Below are 26,367 nucleotides of genomic sequence, written 5' to 3'. Positions count from 1 at the left end.
TGTGTGGACCGACTCAGGCCGAGCTGCTTGTCGGGCCCAGACCCCGCAATCTTCTCCGGGAGCCGTGTCCGCACAACTTGAGCCGTCTCTCATCGATACCCACAGTCCCATTCAGGGATGCAAGTAGGAGGTATCTGTATGGGCTGCTACTCCACATCCTCCACTTCCTTGCCCTTGTCCACCGTCCCGAAACGCCATGGCGGTCGGTCCTTCCACCCAGAGGTGAGGAGGGTCCCCACTGGAAGTCCCTTTACGCCCGGGTTCTTCCCATGCACCTGGGGGATCTCGGCTGGAGGGTACTGCATAGGGCAGTGCCCTGCAATAAGTTTTTCAGTTTGTACATGGATCTCCCACCCGCATGCCACTTCTGCGGGCTGGAGGAAACCGTGAACCACATGTACATGGAGTGTGTGAGGCTGCAGCCTTTTTTTGCATATTTGCGTGGGCTGCTTCTCGCCTTCTGGCTGCATTTCAGTCCCACCCTGTTTATATATGGTCATCCAGTAAGGAAGGGGGCATGGAGGGATGAGGATGTCCCAGTCAATTTGCTCCTGGGGCGGGCGAAATCCGCCATCCGTGGGTCTTGGAAACGGGTGGCGGGAGGATCTCCCTGGGCAGACTGCCTGGCAATGTTTAGGGGGTATGTTCGTGCCCGGGTAACTATTGAAAAAGAACACGCGCGGTCCACAGCGGCCTTGGAGGAGTTTCGAGACCGTTGGGCTCCGCGGGGTATAAATGCCATCGTGGATAGGGATGGCAACATTCTGGTGTAATGTCTATTGTCTATTTGTAGTGCAGTAATTGTGTTTGCCACTGTTTTGTATATATTGTATAGCACCGATATTTGTAATAAAGGATTTTGTAATAGAAAAAAGGGGTCAGACAGAGAGTGAATCTCCCTGCACACTGTCCCATCACACACTCCCGGGGTCAGACACAGAGTGAATCACCCTCCACACCATCCCATCACACACTCCCAGGGTCAGACAGAGAGTGAATCTCCCTCCACACCGTCCAATCACACACTCCCGGGGTCAGACACAGAGTGAATCTCCCAACACACACTCCCGCGGTCAGACGGAGAGTGAATCTCACTCCACACTGTCCCATCACACACTCCCGGGGTCAGACACAGAGTGAACCTCCCTCCACACTGTCCCATCACATACTCCCGGGGTCAGACAGAGAGTGAATCTCCCTCCACACTGTCCCATCACACACTCCCGGGGTCAGACACAGAGTGAATCTCCCTCCACACTGTCCCATCACACACTCCCGGGGTCAGACACAGAGTGAAGCTCCCTCCACACTGTCCCATCACACACTCCCGGGGTCAGACAGAGTAAATCTCCCTCCAGACCGTCCAATCACACACTCCCGGGGTCAGACAGAGTGTGAATCTCCCTCCACACCGTCCCATCACACATTCCCGGGGTCCGACAGAGAGTGAATCTCCCTCCACACTGTCCCATCACACACTCCCAGGGTCAGACACAGAGTGAATCTCCTTCCACACCGTCCCATCACACACTCCCGGGGTCAGACAGAAAGTGAATCTCCCTCCACACCGTCCCATCACACACTCCCGGGGTCCGACAGAGAGTGAATCTCCCTCCACACTGTCCCATCACACACTCCCAGGGTCAGACAGAAAGTGAATCTCCCTCCACACCGTCCCATCACACACTCCCGGGGTCAGACAGAGAGTGAATCTCCCTCCACACTGTCCCATCTCACACTCCCGGGGTCAGACAGAGAGTGAATCTCCCTCCACACCGTCCCATCACACACTCCCAGGGTCAGACGGAGAGTGAATCTCCCTCCACACTGTCCCATCACACACTCCCGAGGTCAGACACAGAGTGAAACTCCCTCCACACCGTCCCATCACACACTCCCGGGGTCAGACACAGAGTGAATCTCCCTCCACACCGTCCCATCACACACTCCCGGGGTCCGACAGAGAGTGAATCTCCCTCCACACTGTCCCATCACACACTCCCAGGGTCAGACAGAAAGTGAATCTCCCTCCACACCGTCCCATCACACACTCCCGGGGTCAGACAGAGAGTGAATCTCCCTCCACACTGTCCCATCTCACACTCCCGGGGTCAGACAGAGAGTGAATCTCCCTCCACACCGTCCCATCACACACTCCCAGGGTCAGACGGAGAGTGAATCTCCCTCCACACTGTCCCATCACACACTCCCGAGGTCAGACACAGAGTGAAACTCCCTCCACACCGTCCCATCACACACTCCCGGGGTCAGACACAGAGTGAATCTCCCTCCACACCATCCCATCAGACACTCCCGGGGTCGGACACAGAGTGAATCTCCCTCCACACCGTCCCATCACACACTCCCGGGGTCGGACACAGAGTGAATCTCCCTCCACACCGTCCCATCACACACTCCCGGGGTCGGACACAGAGTGAATCTCCCTCCACACCGTACCATCACACACTCCCGGGGTCAGACAGAGAGTGAATCTCCCTCCACACCATCCCATCAGACACTCCCGGGGTCGGACACAGAGTGAAGCTCCCTCCACACCATCCCATCAGACACTCCCGGGGTCAGACACAGAGTGAATCTCCCTCCACACCATCCCATCAGACACTCCCGGGGTCGGACACAGAGTGAAGCTCCCTCTGCACCGTCACACCACCCACGTGGTGTCAGACTCCATTTCCCAGCTCAGACAGATGACTCACCGACACAGGCACCCTGTCTGAAGGACATGAGGGGGCAGAAGATGCTGCGGACGGGGTTGGAGCTGTGCTGGATCTCGAAGGTACGTTTCAGCTGCAGAGTTCCTTCGTTGTCCACCACCCTGGGGGGAGAGGAGAGTGAGCTGTGTGGGTGGGGGCAGTGGGAAAACACCGGCTCCCTTGTGCGCCCGGACCCCAGCCTCACCTGTAGAGCAGTAGTTTGTTGATGCAGGCGTTGACGAGCAGGGAGGGGTCTCGGGCCTCACGGCTGATCCAGGACCGGGCTGAGATGCTGGTGATGGGGCTGCCCTCGTTCACCACCAGGCGCTTGGCCTTGGTCAGCTTTCCTGTGTGGGGAAGACACGTCAGACAGGGAGCAGGAGGGGCGAGGGACACCCTGGGGTGCAGTGGGCTAGGGGCACTGTAGGGAGGGGCATCTGTTGGTGAGGGAAGCAGAGGGAGGGGAGTCGAGGAATCATCCCAGTTCTCTTACCTGTGGCCATGTCGAAGAGGAAAGAGAAGATGCTACCACGATCATCACCGGCCCACAGGATGCGTCCTGGAGCATCAAAGGACAGTGAAAGGACCCTCCCTGTCAGCTTGCTGGACCCCCCCTTCACCTTCTTCCCCGTCGAGATGTTCATCACGTGGACGTTCTGCTTGCTGTTACCCACCTGTGGCTCACAGGCAAGGAGGGGAGGGAGTGGAGTCCATGGACACAGGTCGAGAGAGAGAGAGAGATAAGCCTCCGTTAGTCCAATTCACATTGTGTGTCCTAACATCATACAGTGGGGTCCCTCTGTCTCTTAACACTACTACCATTCACGGTGAGTGTCCTACCCCTAGTGTATCGAGGTCCCCGTCATTCACTATGTGTGTCCTACCCCTAGTGTATCGAGGTCCCCGTCATTCACTATGTGTGTCCTACCCCTAGTGTATCGAGGTCCCCGTCATTCACTATGTGTGTCCTACCCTTGTGTATCCAGGTCCCCGTCATTCACTATGTGTGTCCTACCCCTAGTGTATCGAGGTCCCCGTCATTCACTATGTGTGTCCTACCCCTAGTGTATCGAGGTCCCCGTCATTCACTATGTGTGTCCTACCCCTAGTGTATCGAGGTCCCCGTCATTCACTATGTGTGTCCTACCCCTAGTGTATCGAGGTCCCCGTCATTCACTATGTGTGTCCTACCCCTAGTGTATCGAGGTCCCCGTCATTCACTATGTGTGTCCTACCCTAGTGTATCGAGGTCCCCATCATTCACTATGTGTGTCCTACCCCTAGTGTATCGAGATCCCCGTCATTCACAATGTGTGTCCTATCCCTAGTGTATCGAGGTCCCCGTCATTCACTATGTGTGTCCTACCCCTAGTGTATCGAGGTCCCCGTCATTCACAATGTGTGTCCTATCCCTAGTGTATCAAGGTGCCCGTCATTCACAATGTGTGTTCTACCCCTAGTGTATCGAGGTCCCCGTCATTCACTATGTGTGTCCTACCCCTAGTGTATCGAGGTCCCCGTCATTCACAATGTGTGTCCTACCCCTAGTGTATCGAGGTCCCCGTCATTCACAATGTCTGTCCTACCCCTAGTGTATCGAGGTCCCCGTCATTCACTATGTGTGTCCTACCCCTAGTGTATCGAGGTCCCCGTCATTCACTATGTGTGTCCTACCCCTAGTGTATCGAGGTCCCCGTCATTCACAATGTGTGTCCTACCCTTGTGTATCGAGGTCGCCGTCATTCACTATGTGTGTCCTACCCTTGTGTATCCAGGTCCCCGTCATTCACAATGTGTGTCCTACCCCTAGTGTATCGAGGTCCCCGTCATTCACTATGTGTGTCCTACCCCTAGTGTATCGAGGTCCCCGTCATTCACGATGTCTGTCCTACCCCTAGTGTATCGAGGTTGCCGTCATTCACTATGTGTGTCCTACCCTTGTGTATCCAGGTCCCCGTCATTCACTATGTGTGTCCTACCCCTAGTGTATCGAGGTCCCCGTCATTCACTATGTGTCTCCTATCCCTAGTGTATCGAGGTCCCCGTCATTCACTATGTGTGTCCTACCCCTAGTGTATCGAGGTCCCCGTCATTCACTATGTGTGTCCTACCCCTAGTGTATCGAGGTCCCCGTCATTCACTATGTGTGTCCTACCCTTGTGTATCCAGGTCCCCGTCATTCACTATGTGTGTCCTACCCCTAGTGTATCGAGGTCCCCGTCATTCACTATGTGTCTCCTATCCCTAGTGTATCGAGGTCCCCGTCATTCACTATGTGTGTCCTACCCCTAGTGTATCGAGGTCCCCGTCATTCACTATGTGTGTCCTACCCCTAGTGTATCGAGGTCCCCGTCATTCACTATGTGTGTCCTACCCCTAGTGTATCGAGGGCCCCGTCATTCACAATGTCTGTCCTACCCCTAGTGTATTGAGGTCCCCGTCATTCACTATGTGTGTCCTACCCTTGTGTATCCAGGTCCCCGTCATTCACTATGTGTGTCCTACCCCTAGTGTATCGAGGTCCCCGTCATTCACTATGTGTGTCCTACCCTTGTGTATCGAGGTCCCCGTCATTCACTATATGTGTCCTACCCCTAGTGTATCGAGGTCCCCGTCATTCACTATGTGTGTCCTACCCTAGTGTATCGAGGTCCCCGTCATTCACTATGTGTGTCCTACCCCTAGTGTATCGAGGTCCCCGTCATTCACTATGTGTGTCCTACCCTAGTGTATCGAGGTCCCCGTCATTCACAATGTGTGTCCTACCCTTGTGTATCAAGGTCCCCGTCATTCACTATGTGTGTCCTACCCCTAGTGTATCGAGGTCCCCGTCATTCACTATGTGTGTCCTACCCTCGTGTATCAAGGTCCCCGTCATTCACTATGTGTGTCCTATCCCTAGTGTATCGAGGTCCCCGTCATTCACTATCTGTGTCCTACCCCTAGTGTATCGAGGTCCCCGTCATTCACTATGTGTGTCCTACCCTTGTGTATCAAGGTCCCCGTCATTCACTATGTGTGTCCTACCCCTAGTGTATCGAGGTCCCCGTCATTCACTATGTGTGTCCTTCCCTTGTGTATCGAGGTCCCCGTCATTCACTATGTGTGTCCTACCCTTGTGTATCGAGGTCCCCGTCATTCACTATGTGTGTCCTATCCCTAGTGTATCGAGGTCCCCGTCATTCACTATGTGTGTCCTACCCCTAGTGTATCGAGGTCCCCGTCATTCACTATGTGTGTCCTACCCCTAGTGTATCGAGGTCCCCGTCATTCACTATGTGTGTCCTACCCCTAGTGTATCGAGGTCCCCGTCATTCACTATGTGTGTCCTACCCCTAGTGTATCGAGGTCCCCGTCATTCACTATGTGTGTCCTACCCCTAGTGTATCGAGGTCCCCGTCATTCACTATGTGTGTCCTACCACTAGTGTATCGAGGTCCCCGTCATTCACTATGTGTGTCCTACCCTAGTGTATCGAGGTCCCCGTCATTCACTATGTGTGTCCTACCCTCGTGTATCGAGGTCCCCGTCATTCACTATGTGTGTCCTACCCCTAGTGTATCGAGGTCCCCGTCATTCACTATGTGTGTCCTACCCCTAGTGTATCGAGGTCCCCGTCATTCACTATGTGTGTCCTACCCCTAGTGTATCGAGGTCCCCGTCATTCACTATGTGTGTCCTACCCTAGTGTATCGAGGTCCCCGTCATTCACTATGTGTGTCCTACCCCTAGTGTATCGAGGTCCCCGTCATTCACTATGTGTGTCCTACCCCTAGTGTATCGATGTCCCTGTCATTCACTATGTGTGTCCTATCCCTACTGTATCGAGGTCCCCGTCATTCACTATGTATGTCCTACCCCTAGTGTATCGAGGTCCCCGTCATTCACTATGTATGTCCTACCCCTAGTGTCTCGAGGTCCCCGTCTTTCACTATGTGTGTCCTACCCCTAGTGTATCGATGTCCCTGTCATTCACTATGTGTGTCCTACCCCTAGTGTATCGATGTCCCTGTCATTCACTATGTGTGTCCTACCCTAGTGTATCGATGTCCCTGTCATTCACTATGTGTGTCCTACCCCTAGTGTATCGATGTCCCTGTCATTCACTATGTGTGTCCTACCCCTAGTGTATCGATGTCCCGGTCATTCACTATGTGTGTCCTACCCTAGTGTATCGAGGTCCCGGTCATTCACTATGTGTGTCCTACCCCTAGTGTATCGAGGTCCCCGTCATTCACTATGTGTGTCCTACCCCTAGTGTATCGAGGTCCCCGTCATTCACTATGTGTGTCCTACCCCTAGTGTATCGAGGTCCCCGTCATTCACTATGTGTGTCCTACCCCTAGTGTATCGAGGTCCCCGTCATTCACTATGTGTGTCCTACCCTCGTGTATCGAGGTCCCCGTCATTCACAATGTGTGTCCTACCCCTAGTGTATCGAGGTCCCCGTCATTCACAATGTGTGTCCTACCCCTAGTGTATCGAGGTCCCCGTCATTCACTATGTGTGTCCTATCCCTAGTGTATCGAGGTCCCCGTCATTCACTATGTGTCCTACCCTTGTGTATCAAGGTCCCCGTCATTCACTATGTGTGTCCTACCCTTGTGTATCGAGGTCCCCGTCATTCACTATGTGTGTCCTACCCCTAGTGTATCGAGGTCCCCGTCATTCACTATGTGTGTCCTACCCCTAGTGTATCGAGGTCCCCGTCATTCACTATGTGTGTCCTACCCCTAGTGTATCGAGGTCCCCGTCATTCACTATGTGTGTCCTACCCCTAGTGTATCGAGGTCCCCGTCATTCACTATGTGTGTCCTACCCCTAGTGTATCAAGGTCCCCGTCTTTCACTATGTGTGTCCTACCCCTAGTGTATCGATGTCCCTGTCATTCACTATGTGTGTCCTACCCTAGTGTATCGATGTCCCTGTCATTCACTATGTGTGTCCTACCCCTAGTGTATCGATGTCCCGGTCATTCACTATGTGTGTCCTACCCTAGTGTATCGAGGTCCCGGTCATTCACTATGTGTGTCCTACCCTAGTGTATCGATGTCCCGGTCATTCACTATGTGTGTCCTACCCTTGTGTATCGAGGTCCCGGTCATTCACTATGTGTGTCCTACCCTAGTGTATCGCGGTCCCGGTCATTCACTATGTGTGTCCTACCCTAGTGTATCGAGGTCCCCGTCATTCACTATGTATGTCCTATCCCTAGTGTATCGAGGTCCCCGTCATTCACTATGTATGTCCTACCCTTGTGTATCGAGGTCCCTCTGTTCCTCAATTCTCCCTATCCCCACCATTCATGGTGTGTGTCCTTTCCTCAATACTCTCGAGTGTGTAGGTGTGTGCTGAGTATCGGCTCAGCCTTGATGAAGACGAGCGAGTCCATTGCCCCTGCTCTCTGGTGCAGTGGAGGGCGAGGCGAGGCCACTTACCACGGTCAGGTTGTTGTTCATGGGCTGAAAGGTGCAACACAGCAGCTCGGCGCCCTCGGGGTCCGGAATCTCACGGATGCACTTGCCGTCCTCGGTGGCCCAGATACGGACTGTGGCGTCGAGGGAGGTGCTGACGATGACGTCGTTGGAGAGGGACCAGGCGAAGTCAGTGACGCCACGAGAGTGCCCCCGCAGGGAGAGCAGCACTGATGGAGGGCTGGGCAACAGCTGGAAAATGGAGACCGTGCCGTCCAGGGAGCAGCAGGCCAGCCGGTTCCTGTCATCATTGGCAAACTGCACCTTGGGCACTGCGGGGAGAGGGAGACGGACAGGGTCAGGAATCCGCACCTCCCACTGCGGGGAGAGGGAGACGGACAGGGTCAGGAAACCGCACCTCCCACTGCGGGGAGAGGGAGACGGGCAGGGTCAGGAAACCTCACCTCCCACTGCGGGGAGAGGGAGACGGACAGGGTCAGGAAACCGCACCTCCCACTGCGGGGAGAGGGAGACGGACAGGGTCAGGAAACCTCACCTCCCACTGCGGGGAGAGGGAGACGGACAGGGTCAGGAATCCGCACCTCCCACTGCGGGGAGAGGGAGACGGACAGGGTCAGGAAACCGCACCTCCCACTGCGGGGAGAGGGAGACGGGCAGGGTCAGGAAACCGCTCCTCCCACTGCGGGGAGAGGGAGACGGACAGGGTCAGGAATCCGCACCTCCCACTGCGGGGAGAGGGAGACGGACAGGGTCAGGAAACCGCACCTCCCACTGCGGGGAGAGGGAGACGGGCAGGGTCAGGAAACCGCACCTCCCACTGCGGGGAGAGGGAGACGGACAGGGTCAGGAAACCGCTCCTCCCACTGCGGGGAGAGGGAGACGGGGAGGGTCAGGAAACCGCACCTTGGGCACTGCGGGGAGAGGGAGATGGGCAGGGTCAGGAAACTGCACCTTGGGCACTGCGGGGAGAGGGAGATGGGCAGGGTCAGGAAACTGCACCTTGGGCACTGCGGGGAGAGGGAGATGGGCAGGGTCAGGAAACTGCACCTTGGGCACTGCGGGGAGAGGGAGACGGGCAGAGTCAGGAAACCGCTCCTCCCACTGCGGGGAGAGGGAGACGGGCAGGGTCAGGAAACCGCTCCTCCCACTGCGGGGAGAGGGAGACGGACAGGGTCAGGAAACCGCACCTCCCACTGTGGGGAGAGGGAGATGGGCAGGGTCAGGAAACTGCACCTTGGGCACTGCGGGGAGAGGGAGACGGGCAGGGTCAGGAAACCGCACCTCCCACTGTGGGGAGAGGGAGACGGACAGGGTCAGGAAGCTGCACCTTGGGCACTGCGGGGAGAGGGAGATGGGCAGGGTCAGGAAACCGCACCTCCCACTGCGGGGAGAGGGAGACGGGCAGGGTCAGGAAACCGCACCTCCCACTGCGGGGAGAGGGAGACGGACAGGGTCAGGAAGCTGCACCTTGGGCACTGCGGGGAGAGGGAGATGGGCAGGGTCAGGAAACCGCACCTCCCACTGCGGGGAGAGGGAGACGGGCAGGGTCAGGAAGCCGCACCTTGGGCACTGCGGGGACAGGGAGATGAGCAGGGTCAGGAAGCCGCACCTTGGGCACTGCGGGGAGAGGGAGACGGACAGGGTCAGGAATCCGCACCTCCCACTGCGGGGAGAGGGAGACGGACAGGGTCAGGAAGCTGCACCTTGGGCACTGCGGGGAGAGGGAGATGGGCAGGGTCAGGAAACCGCACCTCCCACTGCGGGGAGAGGGAGACGGGCAGGGTCAGGAAACCGCACCTCCCACTGCGGGGAGAGGGAGACGGACAGGGTCAGGAAGCTGCACCTTGGGCACTGCGGGGAGAGGGAGATGGGCAGGGTCAGGAAACCGCACCTCCCACTGCGGGGAGAGGGAGACGGGCAGGGTCAGGAAGCCGCACCTTGGGCACTGCGGGGACAGGGAGATGAGCAGGGTCAGGAAGCCGCACCTTGGGCACTGCGGGGAGAGGGAGACGGGCAGGGTCAGGAATCCGCACCTCCCACTGCGGGGAGAGGGAGACGGACAGGGTCAGGAAGCTGCACCTTGGGCACTGCGGGGAGAGGGAGATGGGCAGGGTCAGGAAACCGCACCTCCCACTGCGGGGAGAGGGAGACGGGCAGGGTCAGGAAACCGCACCTCCCACTGCGGGGAGAGGGAGATGGGCAGGGTCAGGAAACCGCACCTCCCACTGCGGGGAGAGGGAGATGGGCAGGGTCAGGAAACGCACCTCCCACTGCGGGGAGAGGGAGACGGGCAGGGTCAGGAAACCGCACCTTGGGCACTGCGGGGAGAGGGAGATGGGCAGGGTCAGGAAACCGCACCTTGGGCACTGCGGGGAGAGGGAGATGGGCAGGGTCAGGAAACGCACCTCCCACTGCGGGGAGAGGGAGACGGGCAGGGTCAGGAAACCGCACCTTGGGCTCTGCGGGGAGAGGGAGATGGGCAGGGTCAGGAAACCGCACCTTGGGCACTGCGGGGAGAGGGAGATGGGCAGGGTCAGGAAACCGCACCTCCCACTGCGGGGAGAGAGAGACGGGCAGGGTCAGGAAACCGCACCTTGGGCACTGCGGGGAGAGGGAGACGGGCAGGGTCAGGAAACTGCACCTTGGGCACTGCGGGGAGAGGGAGATGGGCAGGGTCAGGAAACCGCACCTTGGGCACTGCGGGGAGAGGGAGACGGACAGGGTCAGGAATCCGCACCTCCCACTGCGGGGAGAGGGAGACGGACAGGGTCAGGAATCCGCACCTCCCACTGCGGGGAGAGGGAGACGGGCAGGGTCAGGACACCGCACCTCCCACTGCGGGGAGAGGGGGATGGGCAGGGTCAGGAAACTGCACCTTGGGCACTGCGGGGAGAGGGAGATGGGCAGGGTCAGGAAACCGCACCTCCCACTGCGGAGAGAGGGAGACGGACAGGGTCAGGAAACCGCACCTCCCACTGCGGGGAGAGGGAGACGGGCAGGGTCAGGACACCGCACCTTGGGCACTGCGGGGAGAGGGAGATGGGCAGGGTCAGGAAACCGCACCTCCCACTGCGGAGAGAGGGAGACGGACAGGGTCAGGAAACCGCACCTCCCACTGCGGGGAGAGGGAGACGGGCAGGGTCAGGACACCGCACCTCCCACTGCGGGGAGAGGGAGACGGGCAGGGTCAGGACACCGCACCTCCCACTGCGGGGAGAGGGAGATGAGCAGGGTCAGGAAACCGCACCTCCCACTGCGGGGAGAGAGAGACGAGCAGGGTCAGGAAACCGCACCTCCCACTGCGGGGAGAGAGAGACGAGCAGGGTCAGGAAACCGCACCTCCCACTGTGGGGAGAGGGAGACGGGCAGGGTCAGGAAACCGCACCTTGGGCACTGCGGGGAGAGGGAGACGGGCAGGGTCAGGAAACCGCACCTCCCACTGTGGGGAGAGGGAGACGGGCAGGGTCAGGAAGCCGCACCTCCCACTGTGGGGAGAGGGAGACAGGCAGGGTCAGGAAACCGCACCTCCCACTGCGGGGACAGGGAGATGAGCAGGGTCAGGAAGCCGCACCTTGGGCACTGCGGGGAGAGGGAGACGGGCAGGGTCAGGAAACCGCACCTCCCACTGCGGGGAGAGAGAGACGAGCAGGGTCAGGAAACCGCAGCTCCCACTGCGGGGAGAGGGAGACGGGCAGGGTCAGGAAACCGCACCTCCCACTGCGGGGAGAGGGAGATGAGCAGGGTCAGGAAACCGCACCTCCCACTGCGGGGAGAGAGAGACGAGCAGGGTCAGGAAACCGCTCCTCCCACTGCGGGGAGAGGGAGACGAGCAGGGTCAGGAAACCGCACCTCCCACTGCGGGGAGAGAGAGACGAGCAGGGTCAGGAAACCGCACCTCCCACTGCGGGGAGAGGGAGACGGGCAGGGTCAGGAAACCGCACCTTGGGCACTGCGGGGAGAGGGAGACGGGCAGGGTCAGGAAACCGCACCTTGGGCACTGCGGGGAGAGGGAGACGGGCAGGGTCAGGAAGCTGCACCTTGGGCACTGCGGGGAGAGGGAGATGGGCAGGGTCAGGAAGCCGCACCTTGGGCACTGCGGGGAGAGGGAGACGGGCAGGGTCAGGAAACCGCACCTCCCACTGCGGGGAGAGAGAGACGAGCAGGGTCAGGAAACCGCACCTCCCACTGCGGGGAGAGGGAGACGGGCAGGGTCAGGAAACTGCACCTCCCACTGCGGGGAGAGGGAGACGGGCAGGGTCAGGAAACGCACCTCCCACTGCGGGGAGAGGGAGACGGGCAGGGTCAGGAAACCGCACCTTGGGCACTGCGGGGAGAGGGAGACGGGCAGGGTCAGGAAACCGCACCTTGGGCACTGCGGGGAGAGGGAGACGGGCAGGGTCAGGAAGCCGCACCTCCCACTGTGGGGAGAGAGAGACGGGCAGAGTCAGGAAACCGCACCTCCCACTGCGGGGAGAGGGAGACGGGCAGGGTCAGGAAGCTGCACCTCCCAATGTGGGGAGAGAGAGACGGGCAGGGTCAGGAAACCGCACCTTGGGCACTGTGGGGAGAGGGAGACGGGCAGGGTCAGGAAGCCGCACCTTGGGCACCGCGGGGAGAGGGAGACGGGCAGGGTCAGGAAACCGCACCTCCCACTGCGGGGAGAGGGAGACGGGCAGAGTCAGGAAGCCGCACCTTGGGCACTGTGGGGAGAGGGAGACGGGCAGGGTCAGGAAACCGCACCTTGGGCACTGTGGGGAGAGGGAGATGGGCAGGGTCAGGAAACCGCACCTTGGGCACTGTGGGGAGAGGGAGACGGGCAGGGTCAGAAAGCTGCACCTCCCAATGTGGGGAGAGAGAGACGGGCAGGGTCAGAAAGCTGCACCTCCCACTGTGGGGAGAGGGAGACGGGCAGGGTCAGGAAACCGCACCTTGGGCACTGTGGGGAGAGGGAGACGGGCAGGGTCAGGAAACCGCACCTCCCACTGCGGGGAGAGGGAGACGGGCAGGGTCAGGAAACCGCACCTCCCAATGCGGGGAGAGGGAGACGGGCAGGGTCAGGAAACCGCACCTCCCACTGCGGGGAGAGGGAGACGGGCAGGGTCAGGAAACCGCACCTCCCACTGCGGGGAGAGGGAGACGGGCAGGGTCAGGAAACCGCACCTTGGGCACTGCGGGGAGAGGGAGACGGGCAGGGTCAGGAAGCCGCACCTCCCACTGTGGGGAGAGAGAGACGGGCAGAGTCAGGAAACCGCACCTCCCACTGCGGGGAGAGGGAGACGGGCAGGGTCAGGAAGCTGCACCTCCCAATGTGGGGAGAGAGAGACGGGCAGGGTCAGGAAACCGCACCTTGGGCACTGTGGGGAGAGGGAGACGGGCAGGGTCAGGAAGCCGCACCTTGGGCACCGCGGGGAGAGGGAGACGGGCAGGGTCAGGAAACCGCACCTCCCACTGCGGGGAGAGGGAGACGGGCAGAGTCAGGAAGCCGCACCTTGGGCACTGTGGGGAGAGGGAGACGGGCAGGGTCAGGAAACCGCACCTTGGGCACTGTGGGGAGAGGGAGATGGGCAGGGTCAGGAAACCGCACCTTGGGCACTGTGGGGAGAGGGAGACGGGCAGGGTCAGAAAGCTGCACCTCCCACTGTGGGGAGAGAGAGACGGGCAGGGTCAGAAAGCTGCACCTCCCACTGTGGGGAGAGGGAGACGGGCAGGGTCAGGAAACCGCACCTTGGGCACTGTGGGGAGAGGGAGACGGGCAGGGTCAGGAAACCGCACCTCCCACTGCGGGGAGAGGGAGACGGGCAGGGTCAGGAAACCGCACCTCCCAATGCGGGGAGAGGGAGACGGGCAGGGTCAGGAAACCGCACCTCCCACTGCGGGGAGAGGGAGACGGGCAGGGTCAGGAAACCGCACCTCCCACTGCGGGGAGAGGGAGACGGGCAGGGTCAGGAAGCTGCACCTTGGGCACTGCGGGGAGAGGGAGACGGGCAGGGTCAGGAAACCGCACCTCCCAATGCGGGGAGAGGGAGACGGGGAGGGTCAGGAAACCGCACCTCCCACTGCGGGGAGAGGGAGACGGGCAGGGTCAGGAAACCGCACCTTGGGCACTGCGGGGAGAGGGAGACGGGCAGGGTCAGGAAACCGCACCTCCCAATGCGGGGAGAGGGAGACGGGCAGGGTCAGGAAACCGCACCTTGGGCACTGTGGGGAGAGGGAGATGGGCAGGGTCAGGAAACCGCACCTTGGGCACTGTGGGGAGAGGGAGACGGGCAGGGTCAGAAAGCTGCACCTCCCACTGTGGGGAGAGAGAGACGGGCATGGTCAGAAAGCTGCACCTCCCACTGTGGGGAGAGGGAGACGGGCAGGGTCAGGAAACCGCACCTTGGGCACTGTGGGGAGAGGGAGACGGGCAGGGTCAGGAAACCGCACCTCCCACTGCGGGGAGAGGGAGACGGGCAGGGTCAGGAAACAGCACCTCCCAATGCGGGGAGAGGGAGACGGGCAGGGTCAGGAAACCGCACCTCCCACTGCGGGGAGAGGGAGACGGGCAGGGTCAGGAAACCGCACCTCCCACTGCGGGGAGAGGGAGACGGGCAGGGTCAGGAAACCGCACCTTGGGCACTGCGGGGAGAGGGAGATGGGCAGGGTCAGGAAACCGCACCTTGGGCACTGCGGGGAGAGGGAGACGGGCAGGGTCAGGAAGCCGCACCTCCCACTGTGGGGAGAGAGAGACGGGCAGGGTCAGGAAACCGCACCTCCCACTGCGGGGAGAGGGAGACGGGCAGGGTCAGGAAACCGCACCTTGGGCACTGCGGGGAGAGGGGGACGGGCAGGGTCAGGAAGCCGCACCTTGGGCACTGCGGGGAGAGGGAGACGGGCAGGGTCAGGAAACCGCACCTCCCACTGCGGGGAGATGGAGACAGGCAGGGTCAGGAGACCGCACCTCCCACTGCGGGGAGATGGAGACGGGCAGGGTCAGGAAGCCGCACCTTGGGCACTGCGGGGAGAGGGAGACGGGCAGGGTCAGGAAGCCGCACCTCCCACTGCGGGGAGAGGGAGACGGGCAGGGTCAGGAAACCGCACCTCCCACTGCGGGGAGAGAGAGACGGGCAGGGTCAGGAAGCCGCACCTTGGGCACTGCGGGGAGATGGAGATGGGCAGGGTCAGGAAACCGCACCTCCCACTGCGGGGAGAGAGAGACGGGCAGGGTCAGGAAGCCGCAGCTTGGGCACTGCGGGGAGAGGGAGATGGGCAGGGTCAGGAAGCTGCCACAAGGGGCAGACAGAACAGTTACAGAGGGAGACGGGCAGGGTCAGGAATCTCAAGGGACGGACAGAACAGTTGTAGACGGAGACAGGCAGGGTCACGGGGAGGGATGGGGAACATGTGGAATGAAGGGTCTCGGCCCGAAACGTCGACTGTACTTCTCCCTATAGATGCTGCCTGGCCTGCTGCGTTCCACCAGCATTTTGTGTGTGTGGAACTATTAATTGCCTAACGTTTCACAACTAATATTACTAGATTTCCTTCAGCTTGAGTTGGTAGCGAGGAAAGAAAATGCAATGTTAATATACATTTTGGGATGATTAGAATATAAAAGCAAGGATAGAATGCTGAAACGTTATAAGGCATTGGTCAGACTGCACTTGGGAGTACTGTGAGCAGTTTTGGGTTCCTGATCTAAAAACAGATATGCTGAAGAGGGTCCAGAAGAATTATCCCAGGAATGAAAGGGTTAACATGAGGAGCTGTTGACTCTGGGCCTGTCCCCACTGGAGTTTAGAGGACTGGGGGGAGGGGCGGGGAAATCTCATTGAAACCTATCAAATGTTGAAAGGCCTAGATAGAGTGCCTGTGGAGTGGATGTTTCCTATGGTGGGGTAATCTCGGACCAAGACAGCACAGCTTCAGAACACAAGGGTGTCCCTTTAGAATAGAGATGAGGAGGAATTTCTTTAGCCAGAGGGTGGTGAATCTGTGGAATTCATTGCCATTGACACATGTGGAGATCAAATTATTTAAAGCAGAGGTTGATAGGTTCCTGATTACTAAAGGAGTCAGGTTGCAGGGAGAAGGCAGGAGAATGGGGTTGAAAGGGATAATAAATCAGCCATGGCTGAATCACAGCAGACTCGATGGGCTGAATGGCCTAATTCTGCTTCTATGGTGAGGCAGCTGCATAGGGGCAGGGTACCAGGACAACTACAACCCTTCCCTGTCCCCACTCACCAGCCTGGTCGACGTGCTGATCGAAGACGTGGTACATGCCAGCGAAGGCGTAGTTCTCGCTCAGGGTGGTGTCACCAGCCATGGCACGGCTTGCCTCCGCCGCGCACGTGGGCACCAGACTGCCTGGGGGCCTGCAGGGGATAGAGGGCAGTCACAAACTCTCCCACACCTCCTACCACCCGCTCCCCACCCAGGGGAGAGAGAGGGGGCAGTCGTAACTCGTCTCCGCTTCTCCGCCCTCTGGCACAGAGAGCCTCCAGTCCCTGACAAGACATTGCCCCTCCCCACTCACCCCTCTATTGCTCAGCGTGACCCAGTCACACTCACCGCGCACGCCCACACACGCACCCAGAAGCTGGGATCGAGCGGGTCTACGCGAGCAGCACACGCGGGAGCCAGGAACTCACTTCTCCTCGTACACCACGCGGTTCATCTGGGCCTGCAGCTGGTAGGAGCCCCTGCTGACCGAGCGCCGGTGGCCCCGGGAGCCCTGTGTGCGCAGCTCGTCCTCGAAGTCCTGCGGGAAGACATGGTTCGAGAAGGCTGAGCGGTGGGGTGGAGACAGGACGGGTTAAAATCGCAAGCGAGTGACGGACTCGCTCTCAAAATAAAACCCTGCATCCGACATTCCAGCCTAGTGCTTGTGGGCTTCTGGAGGCCAATCATCCCACTGAGATGATGCTAGCCCCTCCAGCACTGCTGTGCTATCTCCCCCCATAGCTCTGCTGGACATCCCCGAGGTGTCTGTCCCTCTTGCAGGTTTCAGTCCAAAACCCATGCCCCCACCCGCACACCTGGAAATTCACCGCCTGTTGTAGGCACATCCTCTCCCGCCTTTACCTCAGCCTCTATACGATCACACTGCATTTTAAATCTCTTATCCCATTATCCACTTCCCCCAAAGAGGGAGCCTCCCTCCCTCCCCCCGCCTGACACAATCGTCTCTGCTCTCTTCCTCCTTTCTCTTCCCTCCCTCCTCCTCCCCTCACCCCTCTTCTCCCCTCCCAAGTCCTGAATATCTTCTGCCAGGGAAGGAGACCGGTTTGAGGACCGTTACCTCCATGCGGTCGAGAGTGGTGCGGCTGCTGCGGACGCTGTTGCTGTGGGCGCGGAAGCTGCTCTGCTCGGACAGGGCTCCGTAGCGCTGGGCGAGGAGGAGGCTGCGCAGTCTCAGGTACTGATGGCGCAGCAGGGGGTTGTAGCCGCCCTTGGCATTCTCCCGCAGCAGCTGACTGCGCCGCCGGATGTACTGGGTGCGGAACTGCGGGAAGTTGGAGGTTCGGTAGGCGTTGTACCTGGTGAGAAGACCGCAGTGAGAACAGACCGGCAGGAGCGGGACATGGGCTGAGGGGAGTCGTGGAGGAGACGAGACGAGGACAGGCAAGGGTGTTGGAGGTTTCAGAGGAAGAGGGGAGGCAAGATGTGGGGATGAGTGATGAGATGGGTGGGGTGGATGGTAGACTGGTTTAGACCAAAGATGCTTGAGGCTGAGGGGTGAAAACGGGAGACGGAGGTGGAAAAGTTAAATCAGGGTGGTGGCGTGTTGACGGAGAGGGAGGGGGTAAAAAATGTGCAGCATAACAGCACCCCCGCCCCACCACCTTCTGTCTGTATAAAAAGGGATTTATTTCTCTGTTCACAAGCTGACAGACGTCGGCCTGTTCTCCTCGTGCACAAGTAAGTGGAGTGTGATTGAGGAACGATACCGATGAGAGATGACAGGGTGGGAAGCTGGAGAAAGGAGGAGCCCCTGGGCGTGAGCGGTGTGGGCGAATGTGCTTGCCTACCTGGCATCTACGGCGAGAACCTGCTGCCAGACTGCTGCCATCCCACAGGCACTGGGCGTCCGTCAGGGAGAGGTGGGATCACACGTCCCTCTGCGGAGACAGAGAAAGGAACGGGTGATGAACCGGGTGGCAGCGGGGAGAGGATCAATGGGGCAAGGCAGATTAATTGTTCAGCATAAACTAGATGGGCTGAAGGGCCCAATTTTACTCCATGTCTTACAGTCTTCTGGTCTAAGACTGCAATCCAACACCAACACCAGTCTCTAAAGGTCTTTCCCCATTGGATTAACGTCCCTAACTTTCTCCCAGTTCTGTTCAGAGGAGTTACATCCCCCCCCCCTTGTAAGACCCCAGGATGTTTTTCACTGTCCATTCAGATCAGATTCAGGTAGAATAAGGCATCTGCCCGGGGGCTGGGGAACTCCTCCACCACCTTTTGCCCCCTTCCCTTCCAATCCTGATGAACCACTTCAGCCCAAACGTCGACTGTTCATTTCCCTGACTAAAACTGTTGTCTGCAGAATCTCTTATGTCAGGGACAGTGTTGCGGTTGCCCATGCATTCTCCATTACGGTCACGTGCATCCCGGATCAGCCCTCACTATGAGAACGTTGGGCTCAGTGATCGCCCACAACTGCCACTGCAAAGCGTCAACGATGTAGATGATGTTAGAAAACAACCGTTATTCTCAGAATCAGACTTCTGTGATGTGAAATTTGTTGTTTTCCAGCAGCAGGTTAGAGCACCCTTTGTGATCTGGTACATGGGAGCCTCCACACCAAGCATTGATACAACCCGTCAGAATGCCCTCCACTGCACATCTGTGGAGCATCTGGTGACATAACAAACCTCCTCAAGCTCCCAACAACATAGAGACAATGAACTCAAGTCTTAACATGGACGTATGAAGCTCTGCCCTCCCCCAATGAAATGTGACAGAAAGCCCACGTGCGTTACTGCAGCAACATAAATGGTCAAACACAGTCCGATATCAAAGTTCAAGGTATATGTCACCATATGTAACCCTGAGATTCATTTTCTTGCAGGTGTTCATAGCAGAAATACAATAGAACAATGAAATTCAACACACAAGGGCTGTCATGTGGGGTGGGGTAGCTTACTTGCTGGTCAAAAGCTGCTTCCACCGTGTCGGTCAATGATAGGCTAGTTTGAAAGTTGCGACTGCTCTTTCCCATCTTGTGTGTCACGGCACCTATTTCCGGTTCCGGGCATGTCGGGGGTACAAGAAAAGCACGTGCGGGAGACTCGGCTCCTTTCTTCCATCCCTGGGGCACGCTTCAGGCCGAAGGACCATCGAGAAACAGCACTGCAGACATAGAACCCCACCCCAACTGGTGTTTGTTAAGTAATCATTTGTAATGTGCTTAATTCTGCAGTCTTCCAATTTGGGGAGAGTGGTGATCAAAAACGGAAGGGGCAAGTGCTAGAACCACTCAGCACTGTGTGGACACTTTCCTCTTATTGAGGGCCTCTGACCTGAAACATTAACTGTTCCTATTTGCGTGGATGCTGCCCAACCTGATAAGTCTTTCACTGTTTGTTTTCCGTTCAAAGTTGGATCACTGTATTGTGTTCAGTTCTGGCTACCTCATTTTAGGAAGGATGTGGAAACTTCAGAGGGAGCAGAGGAGATTGAGGAGGCGCGGTAGTATAGTTTACAGCACAGGGTTCAATTCCCACCGCTGCCTGTACGGAGTTTGTACGTTCTCCCCGTGATCATGTGGGTTTCCTCCCACGGTCTAAGGACGTACCGGTTGGTCGTAGATTGGCCCGCAATTAGGACCATATTCTAAAGACGTGCAGATCTGTAGTTAAATTGGTCACATGGGCTGGCTCACTTGGCTGTTACTGTGTTGTATTGCAAAATAAATTAACTGGATTAAAGAACGTGCCTCTTATTAGAAACGGTTGAGTAAGCCCAGGCTTGTCTTTTGCAACGAAGGATGCCAAGAGGCAACTTGACAGAGAGTGTGCAAGGTTATGAAAGACAGATGGAGTGAACAGCCAGCACCTTAGCACCACAGGAGAGAGGAGGGAAGTTTAGGGGAGACGTCAGAAGTAGTTTTTTTCAATATAAATACAGAAATTGATGGGTGTGTGGAACACAGCCAGGGCTGGTGATACATTACAGACACAAACCCAGCACGGTAGCCTGGTGCTTTGTGGTGCAGGCAATCCAGTTTCAATTCCCACCGCAGCCTGGAAGGAGTTGGAATGTTTTCCCAGTAACCGTGTGGGTTTCCTCCGGGTGTTCCAGTTTCCTCCCACAGTCCAAGGACATTCCAGTTGGGAGGTTAATTGGTCATTGTAAATTGTCCTGTGATGGGACGAGGATTAAATCAGATGATTGCTGGGTGGCACAACCGGAAGGCCAGAATGGCCTACTCCACACTTGAATAAATAAGAACCAGGGGCTGGAGACGGCCGCCCAGCGTGTTCAGCCTCCTCAGCTGCTCAGCATGACTAAGGGTCACCAACTCACCCTTTCCCCAGAACCCTCAATTCCCCTGCTGTACAAATAACAATCTGTCTAACTGTGTCTTAAATCTATTTAGTGAGGCTACCTCTGCTGTTTCCCTGGGCAGAGAATTCCACAGGTTCACTACTCTCTGGGAAAAGCATCCCCGTCTCCGTCCTAATCTACTCCCCTGAAATCTTGAGTCCCCTAGTTCTAGTTTCACTCACCGGTAGTAATCTGCCTTGATCTTATCTATCCCTTTTGTAATTTTATACATTTCTATAAGATCCCTTCTTGTTGTTGTCAATTCTAATGAAGACTGTCCCAGGTGACTTGATTTCTCCTCACAGACTAATCCCCTCATCAACCTGGGGAATCTGCTCTGTACCTCCTCCAAAACCAGAACATCTTCCCTCATGCAGCTAAGAGGCTCTTAGATGGGCACATGGAGGAAAGAAATATTAAAACGAGAGATTCTGCAGATGTTGGAAATCCAGAGAGAGATAGAGAGACACACACACACACGAGCTCAGCAGGTCAAGCAGCTTCTACGGAGAGGAATAAACAGTCAATGTTTTGGGCCCGGACCTTTCACCGGGACTGGAAAGGAAGTGGGTAGAAGCTGGAATAAACTGGGAGGAGTATGAGCTGGAAGGGGATAGGTGAGAGGGAAGGTGGTCGGGTAAGGGAGAGGAATGCAGTGAGAAGCTGGAAAGGATAAAGGGCCGAAGAGGAAAGAATCTAACAGGACAGGAGAGTGGACCATGGAAGAAAGGGGAGGGGTAAGTCAGTCAGGAGAGGAAGGAGAAGGCATCTCATCCAAAGCATCGACTGTTTATTCCCCTCCATAGATGCTGCTGGCCTTGCTGAGTCCCTTCAGCGTTTTCTGAAATAACGTCAGTCACGTCTGTGTTTAAAATGCAATGATTGAGTCACTTGATAGTTGGCAAGAAATAAGCAGAACCGCTTTGCTCACTGCATTTTCAAGCATTTACGCTTGGAGATGCAGAAACAGCCAGAAGTGAAAATGATTTGATTTCACAATTTCAAGTTAGGGACGACGAATAATTCTTGAATGTTACAATGAAAGTAGATCAGGAGGATGTGATCGTAGGTAGCATTGTTTGAAGTCAGTCCGTTACTTGCACTAGGTGTCAACACTGATTTTGTTTGTTTACAGTTAATCAGAAGTACACAGCAGTGTTTACTGGATGAATTCCTCTGTCAATAACTATTAGGGACTAATACAGTTTTATAGTACTGTAGTAGAACTGGCAGCACGATAATCTGTTCTGTATTTCATTTAAAAACATAATTTGTTATTCAGTTGGAAGTTTATCTTTTTCATATTTTATTAAACTAGTTCCATGAAACCTCAGCTAATTGGGCCAAAATGCACCAGTCCTGATGAGTCCCCCTGTATTCTGGCTGCAATTTTTTGTATCGCTCTGTACTGCTGATGCATTTCAGGACACACGTCAGTGATGCATTTGCTCCTCCGATTCCCACTGACGATTGGGGGACCTGTACACACATGTAGTATACACAAAGTGCCTTGCTCTGAGGTGCTGCCGCAAAACAACAAATTCCCCAACGTATTCCCAGCGGCCACTTTATGAGGCACACCTGCTCGAGAATGCAAATATATATTCAGCAACTCAATGCACAGAAGCATGAAGACATGGTCAAAAGGTTCAGACCAAACATCAGAATGGTGAAGAAATGTGATCTAAGTGACTTTGACTGGGGAATGATTGCTGGTGCCAGATGGGGTGGTTTGAGTATCTCAGAAACTGCTGATCTCCTGGGATTTTCACACAACAGTCTCTAGAGTTTACAGAAAATGGTGCAAAAAAACTAAGAACATCGAGTGAGCTGTAATTCTTTGGGTGAAAACACTGTGTTAATGAGAGAGGTCAGAGGGGAACAGCCAGACTGGTTCAAGCTGACAGGAAGGTGACAGTAACTCAAACAACCACACGTTACAACAGTGGGGTGCAGAAGAGCATCTCTGAACGCACGATACATTAAACTTTGAAGTGGATGATCTACAACAGCAGAAGACCACTCCTGTACCTAATAGAGTGGCCACTGGGTGTGTGCCAGTGATGACTCTCCTCACAGACGCCGCTCGATGGCAGAGTTCCTCCAGCGGGTTGATCTCTACCCTCTCTGGTTACTCTGTCATTTCCTCTGTCACTGTTTCAGTTGTGGATGGGAGGGTAGAAATCAATGAAAGCATTGGTTCAGACACGGCTGCAGAGAATCTCCACTCAAACCCAGTAACAGCTTGCAAAGCCAGCAACTTTTCACCGAGTAGCTATGTATGACACAGCAAAAAATGCCACATTACTTCCGAGGAGGGGTTGTTTACTTTGAAACACAGAGCACTCAGCATCCCCAATTTAACCCTGACCTCATCACAGGGCAATCACCGGTACGTGCTTGGGCTGTGGGAGGAAACCCCCACATTCCATGGGGAAGAAATACTGAGACACCCCCCCCCCCCCCCACACACACACTGGGTCTGACAGTGCCAGAGGAGAGAGGGCAGCAGGGTTTTAGGAGAGAATTCTGGTGCTGGGAGAAGGGGGGTGGGGAGTGCGGGGAGACTAGTAAAACACAGCCACAGGGTGGGGTGGGGGCCTTTAGTGTTTGCAGCAAGGAGGGTGCGGCTGAAGAGCTGCAGCAGGAACAAGTGAGGGTGGGTATGTCATTCAAGTGACGGAGGAAGGTGGAGGAGGGGAGAGGGGGAAGAGGCAGCTCAGACAGGATTCACTGGTATCGAGTGGGTCCAGGGCAAGTCCAGGAGAATGAAAAGGGTTACTGTATGAGGAGTGTTTGATGGCTCTGGGCCTGTACTCACTGCTCAGAAGAATAAGGGGGGCATCTCAGTGAAACCTATCGAATATAGAAAGGGCAAACATGAGGAAATCTGGAGATGCTGGAAATTCAAACAACACACAGAAAATGCTGGTGGAACGCAGCAGGCCAGGCAGCATCTATAGGGAGAAGCACTGTCAACGTTTCGGGCCGAGTACCTTCCTCAGAACCATAGAGTAGATGTGAAGAGGCTGTTTCCAGGCGTGAGGGAGTCTAGGACCAGAGGACATAGCCGCGGAATAGAGGGACGTCCATTTAGAAGCGAGATGAGGAGGAATTTCTTCAGCCAGATGATGGTTAATCCGTGAATTCATTGCCAAAGTGGGGGCCAAGTCATTGGGTTCATTTAAAGCAGAGGTTGAGAGGTTCTTGATTAGTCAGGGCAAAGATTACTGAGTGAAGGCAGGAGAATGATGTTGAGAGGGGTAATAAATCAACCATGACGTAACAGCAGAGAAGACGTGATGGGCTGAAAACTTAAGGTTCTGCTCCGAGGTGTTATGGAGGGTGGGGGGTGGGTGAGGGGTAGGTGAGTGACAGAAGCCAACAAGCACTGGAGTGATTGGGTAAGTTCAGGGAGCACTCAGATGGAGCGGCTTCTGTGGAGTTCAGAAGTTTGTTTTTTATAAAAGCATATTGTTTACAATCGCAAGACCCTGCTGGACGTTAAGAACTCGACGGTCTGCAGGTCAGTGAGCAGCTCGTTGGAGAAACTGAAGGAGGTCTGCGGTCCAAGCGACCATCACAGTCGCTCTTCATGTGACTGCAAGAGCCTGTTGGACACTGGTGGTGTGGAACGCCGCAAGCTGGTTTTTATTGGCAAACCGCGGGAGGGAGCTGTGTGGCCCTGGTCGGAGCGAGGACTGGGCATCCAGTTACGGTGCCTCTTTTTTGCAGCCGCCCAGGGGGTGATGTGGCACAGCATTCAGGCTGGGTCAGTGTTCACTCGGCAGAAAACAAGCCGGACTGTGTTCAACTGCAGACTGCCGCAACACTCAGGGACTCAGGGACTTGGACTACTTGTGACTGTTATTTTACTCGTATCCTTGTGCTGGGTGTGACTGTTGGTACTGTGTCTTGCACCTCAGCCCCTGCAGTTTCGCTGCTTCCTGGGGCTGTATTCATGTTTGGGTGAACGACAATTCAACTTGAACTTGAGCTGCTGGAGGAATGTCACAGCGAGAGAACAAAAGGATTTGAAAAGAATCTTTAAAGAAGCTGCCGCTGGTGAGGATCAAGAGGGAGAGCAAGCAAAAGATCTGCAATTCGACCCCACGTCCACCACTTCCACTGGCAGCTCGTTCCACACCCTCTGAGTGAAGAAGTTCCCCCCCCCCACCCCGTTTCCCTTAAACATTTCCCCTTTCATCCTTAATACACGTAGCCTCACCCAACCTCAGTGGAAAAGGCCTGCTTGCATTTACCCTATCTATACCCCTCATACCCCTCCTACAGTCCAGCCAGTAAGTCCTAACGCATTCAACCTTTCCCTCCAATCCCGGCTTGACCACTAGTCACTGAAACACCCCGCTGCGGGTACATTAGGTCAGTAGCAATGGGCATCGCGGCGAGAAACTTGAGCTCCGCCACAGCTCCGGCAATTGATTGACAGGCTGCGAGACCAATTAACGGGCTACTCCGCTCATAGACACGAAAAGGCCCGCCCCGCACCGGAAGCGCCCGTTGCCCCGGGACGCGCAGCGAAGCTAGCCAATTGGTCGAATCCCAAGCGTGACGCAACGACGTTGCCCGAGCCCGCCCGCCTCCAACCTAGAAACGTATTGCAACCGAATTAAATGAATAAAAGGCAGGGAAATTTCTTGGCCGAAAACCCACCATCGCCTCGCCATCTCCTGCTTCAACACTCGGTCGTGGATCTGCATCGAGACGCGGCTCCGACTGACAGCAGTCCGACCGTTCACCGCCCTCCTCCCCTGGCAACGCCCTGTCACGTGGCCAACGGCCAATGGCGAGCGACACGCCAGTCACATGCCCGAGTCGGGAGACTTCCACGTCACGTGTCCAGAACACCCAATGAGAAGCGCCACTCTGATCACGTGCGGGAGGGGCGGACGCAGGACGGCGTCCCGTCACGTGATGCCAGGGCCGCCCCTGGGAAGCTGTTGAGGGTGGAATGTGTTATCAGTGATGGCTGTTGCCCGGCAGCAGTGCAGGATATAAAACAATTACAATAACAGAAATACTAATATTTTATATGGAAAGCAGCGTCCAACATCAGGGACCCCCCCGCCCCACTTCCCAGACCATGCTCTCTTCTCACTGCTGCGGGAAGGAGGTACAGGACCCAGACCACCAGGTTCAGGGACAGTTATTACCCCTCAACCAACTGAACTTCGCTTACCCCCTCATTGAAATATCCCCACAACCTCACCTACTTTTCAACTTATGTCCTTGATATTTATTGATCATTGATTTTATTATTATTTTGCCTTTCTTTTTGTATTTGCACAGTTTTGTTGTCTTTTGCACACTGGCTGAACAGTTAATTCTGTTAATTATTCTGTTGTGCATTGGTTGAGTATGCTGGCAAGAGGGTGACACACTCACTCACACTCATTGGGACCGTGCATTTTAGCCTAATGAGGTGTAGTTTCCAGAAGGTACAAATATGACAAAATTACTATTTAACTGAGCAACAAAGTATGCATTTAAATGACATAAAGAACAAATTAGAACACTGCCACTACTACTACAGTACTTACTATAAAACTGTATTAGTTCCTAATAGGTAACATCAGAGGAATTCAGACAGCGTAGGCTGCTCTGAATGGGGTGTTCCGGGGGGAGGTGGTAGCACCTTTGCTTCTGTTCATTCTGGGGCA

The 26,367-nt window shown here is 56.2% G+C and overlaps 1 protein-coding gene across 1 annotated transcript in view; it reads right to left on the bottom strand.

The window, feature by feature from the left end:
• Positions 1–25,487, bottom strand: part of wdr13 (WD repeat domain 13) — a 32,647-nt gene extending 7,160 nt beyond the window's left edge. Inside the window, exons 1-9 of the mRNA XM_059949507.1 lie at positions 25,361–25,487; positions 18,163–18,252; positions 17,433–17,670; positions 16,783–16,892; positions 16,376–16,506; positions 8,153–8,460; positions 3,208–3,388; positions 2,920–3,061; positions 2,718–2,836 (exon numbers count right to left, since the gene is read on the bottom strand). Coding sequence (XP_059805490.1) covers positions 2,718–2,836; positions 2,920–3,061; positions 3,208–3,388; positions 8,153–8,460; positions 16,376–16,506; positions 16,783–16,892; positions 17,433–17,670; positions 18,163–18,203 — 1,270 coding nt within the window. The 5' untranslated portion in view covers positions 18,204–18,252; positions 25,361–25,487. The remainder of the gene's footprint in view (positions 1–2,717; positions 2,837–2,919; positions 3,062–3,207; positions 3,389–8,152; positions 8,461–16,375; positions 16,507–16,782; positions 16,893–17,432; positions 17,671–18,162; positions 18,253–25,360) is intronic.
• Between the last annotated feature and the right edge of the window lie 880 nt (positions 25,488–26,367).

Source organism: Hypanus sabinus, chromosome 24 (genome assembly GCF_030144855.1).
Source record: "Hypanus sabinus isolate sHypSab1 chromosome 24, sHypSab1.hap1, whole genome shotgun sequence".
NCBI classification, from domain to species: Eukaryota; Metazoa; Chordata; class Chondrichthyes; order Myliobatiformes; family Dasyatidae; genus Hypanus; species Hypanus sabinus.
This window is presented reverse-complemented; position numbering and strand designations above follow the sequence as displayed.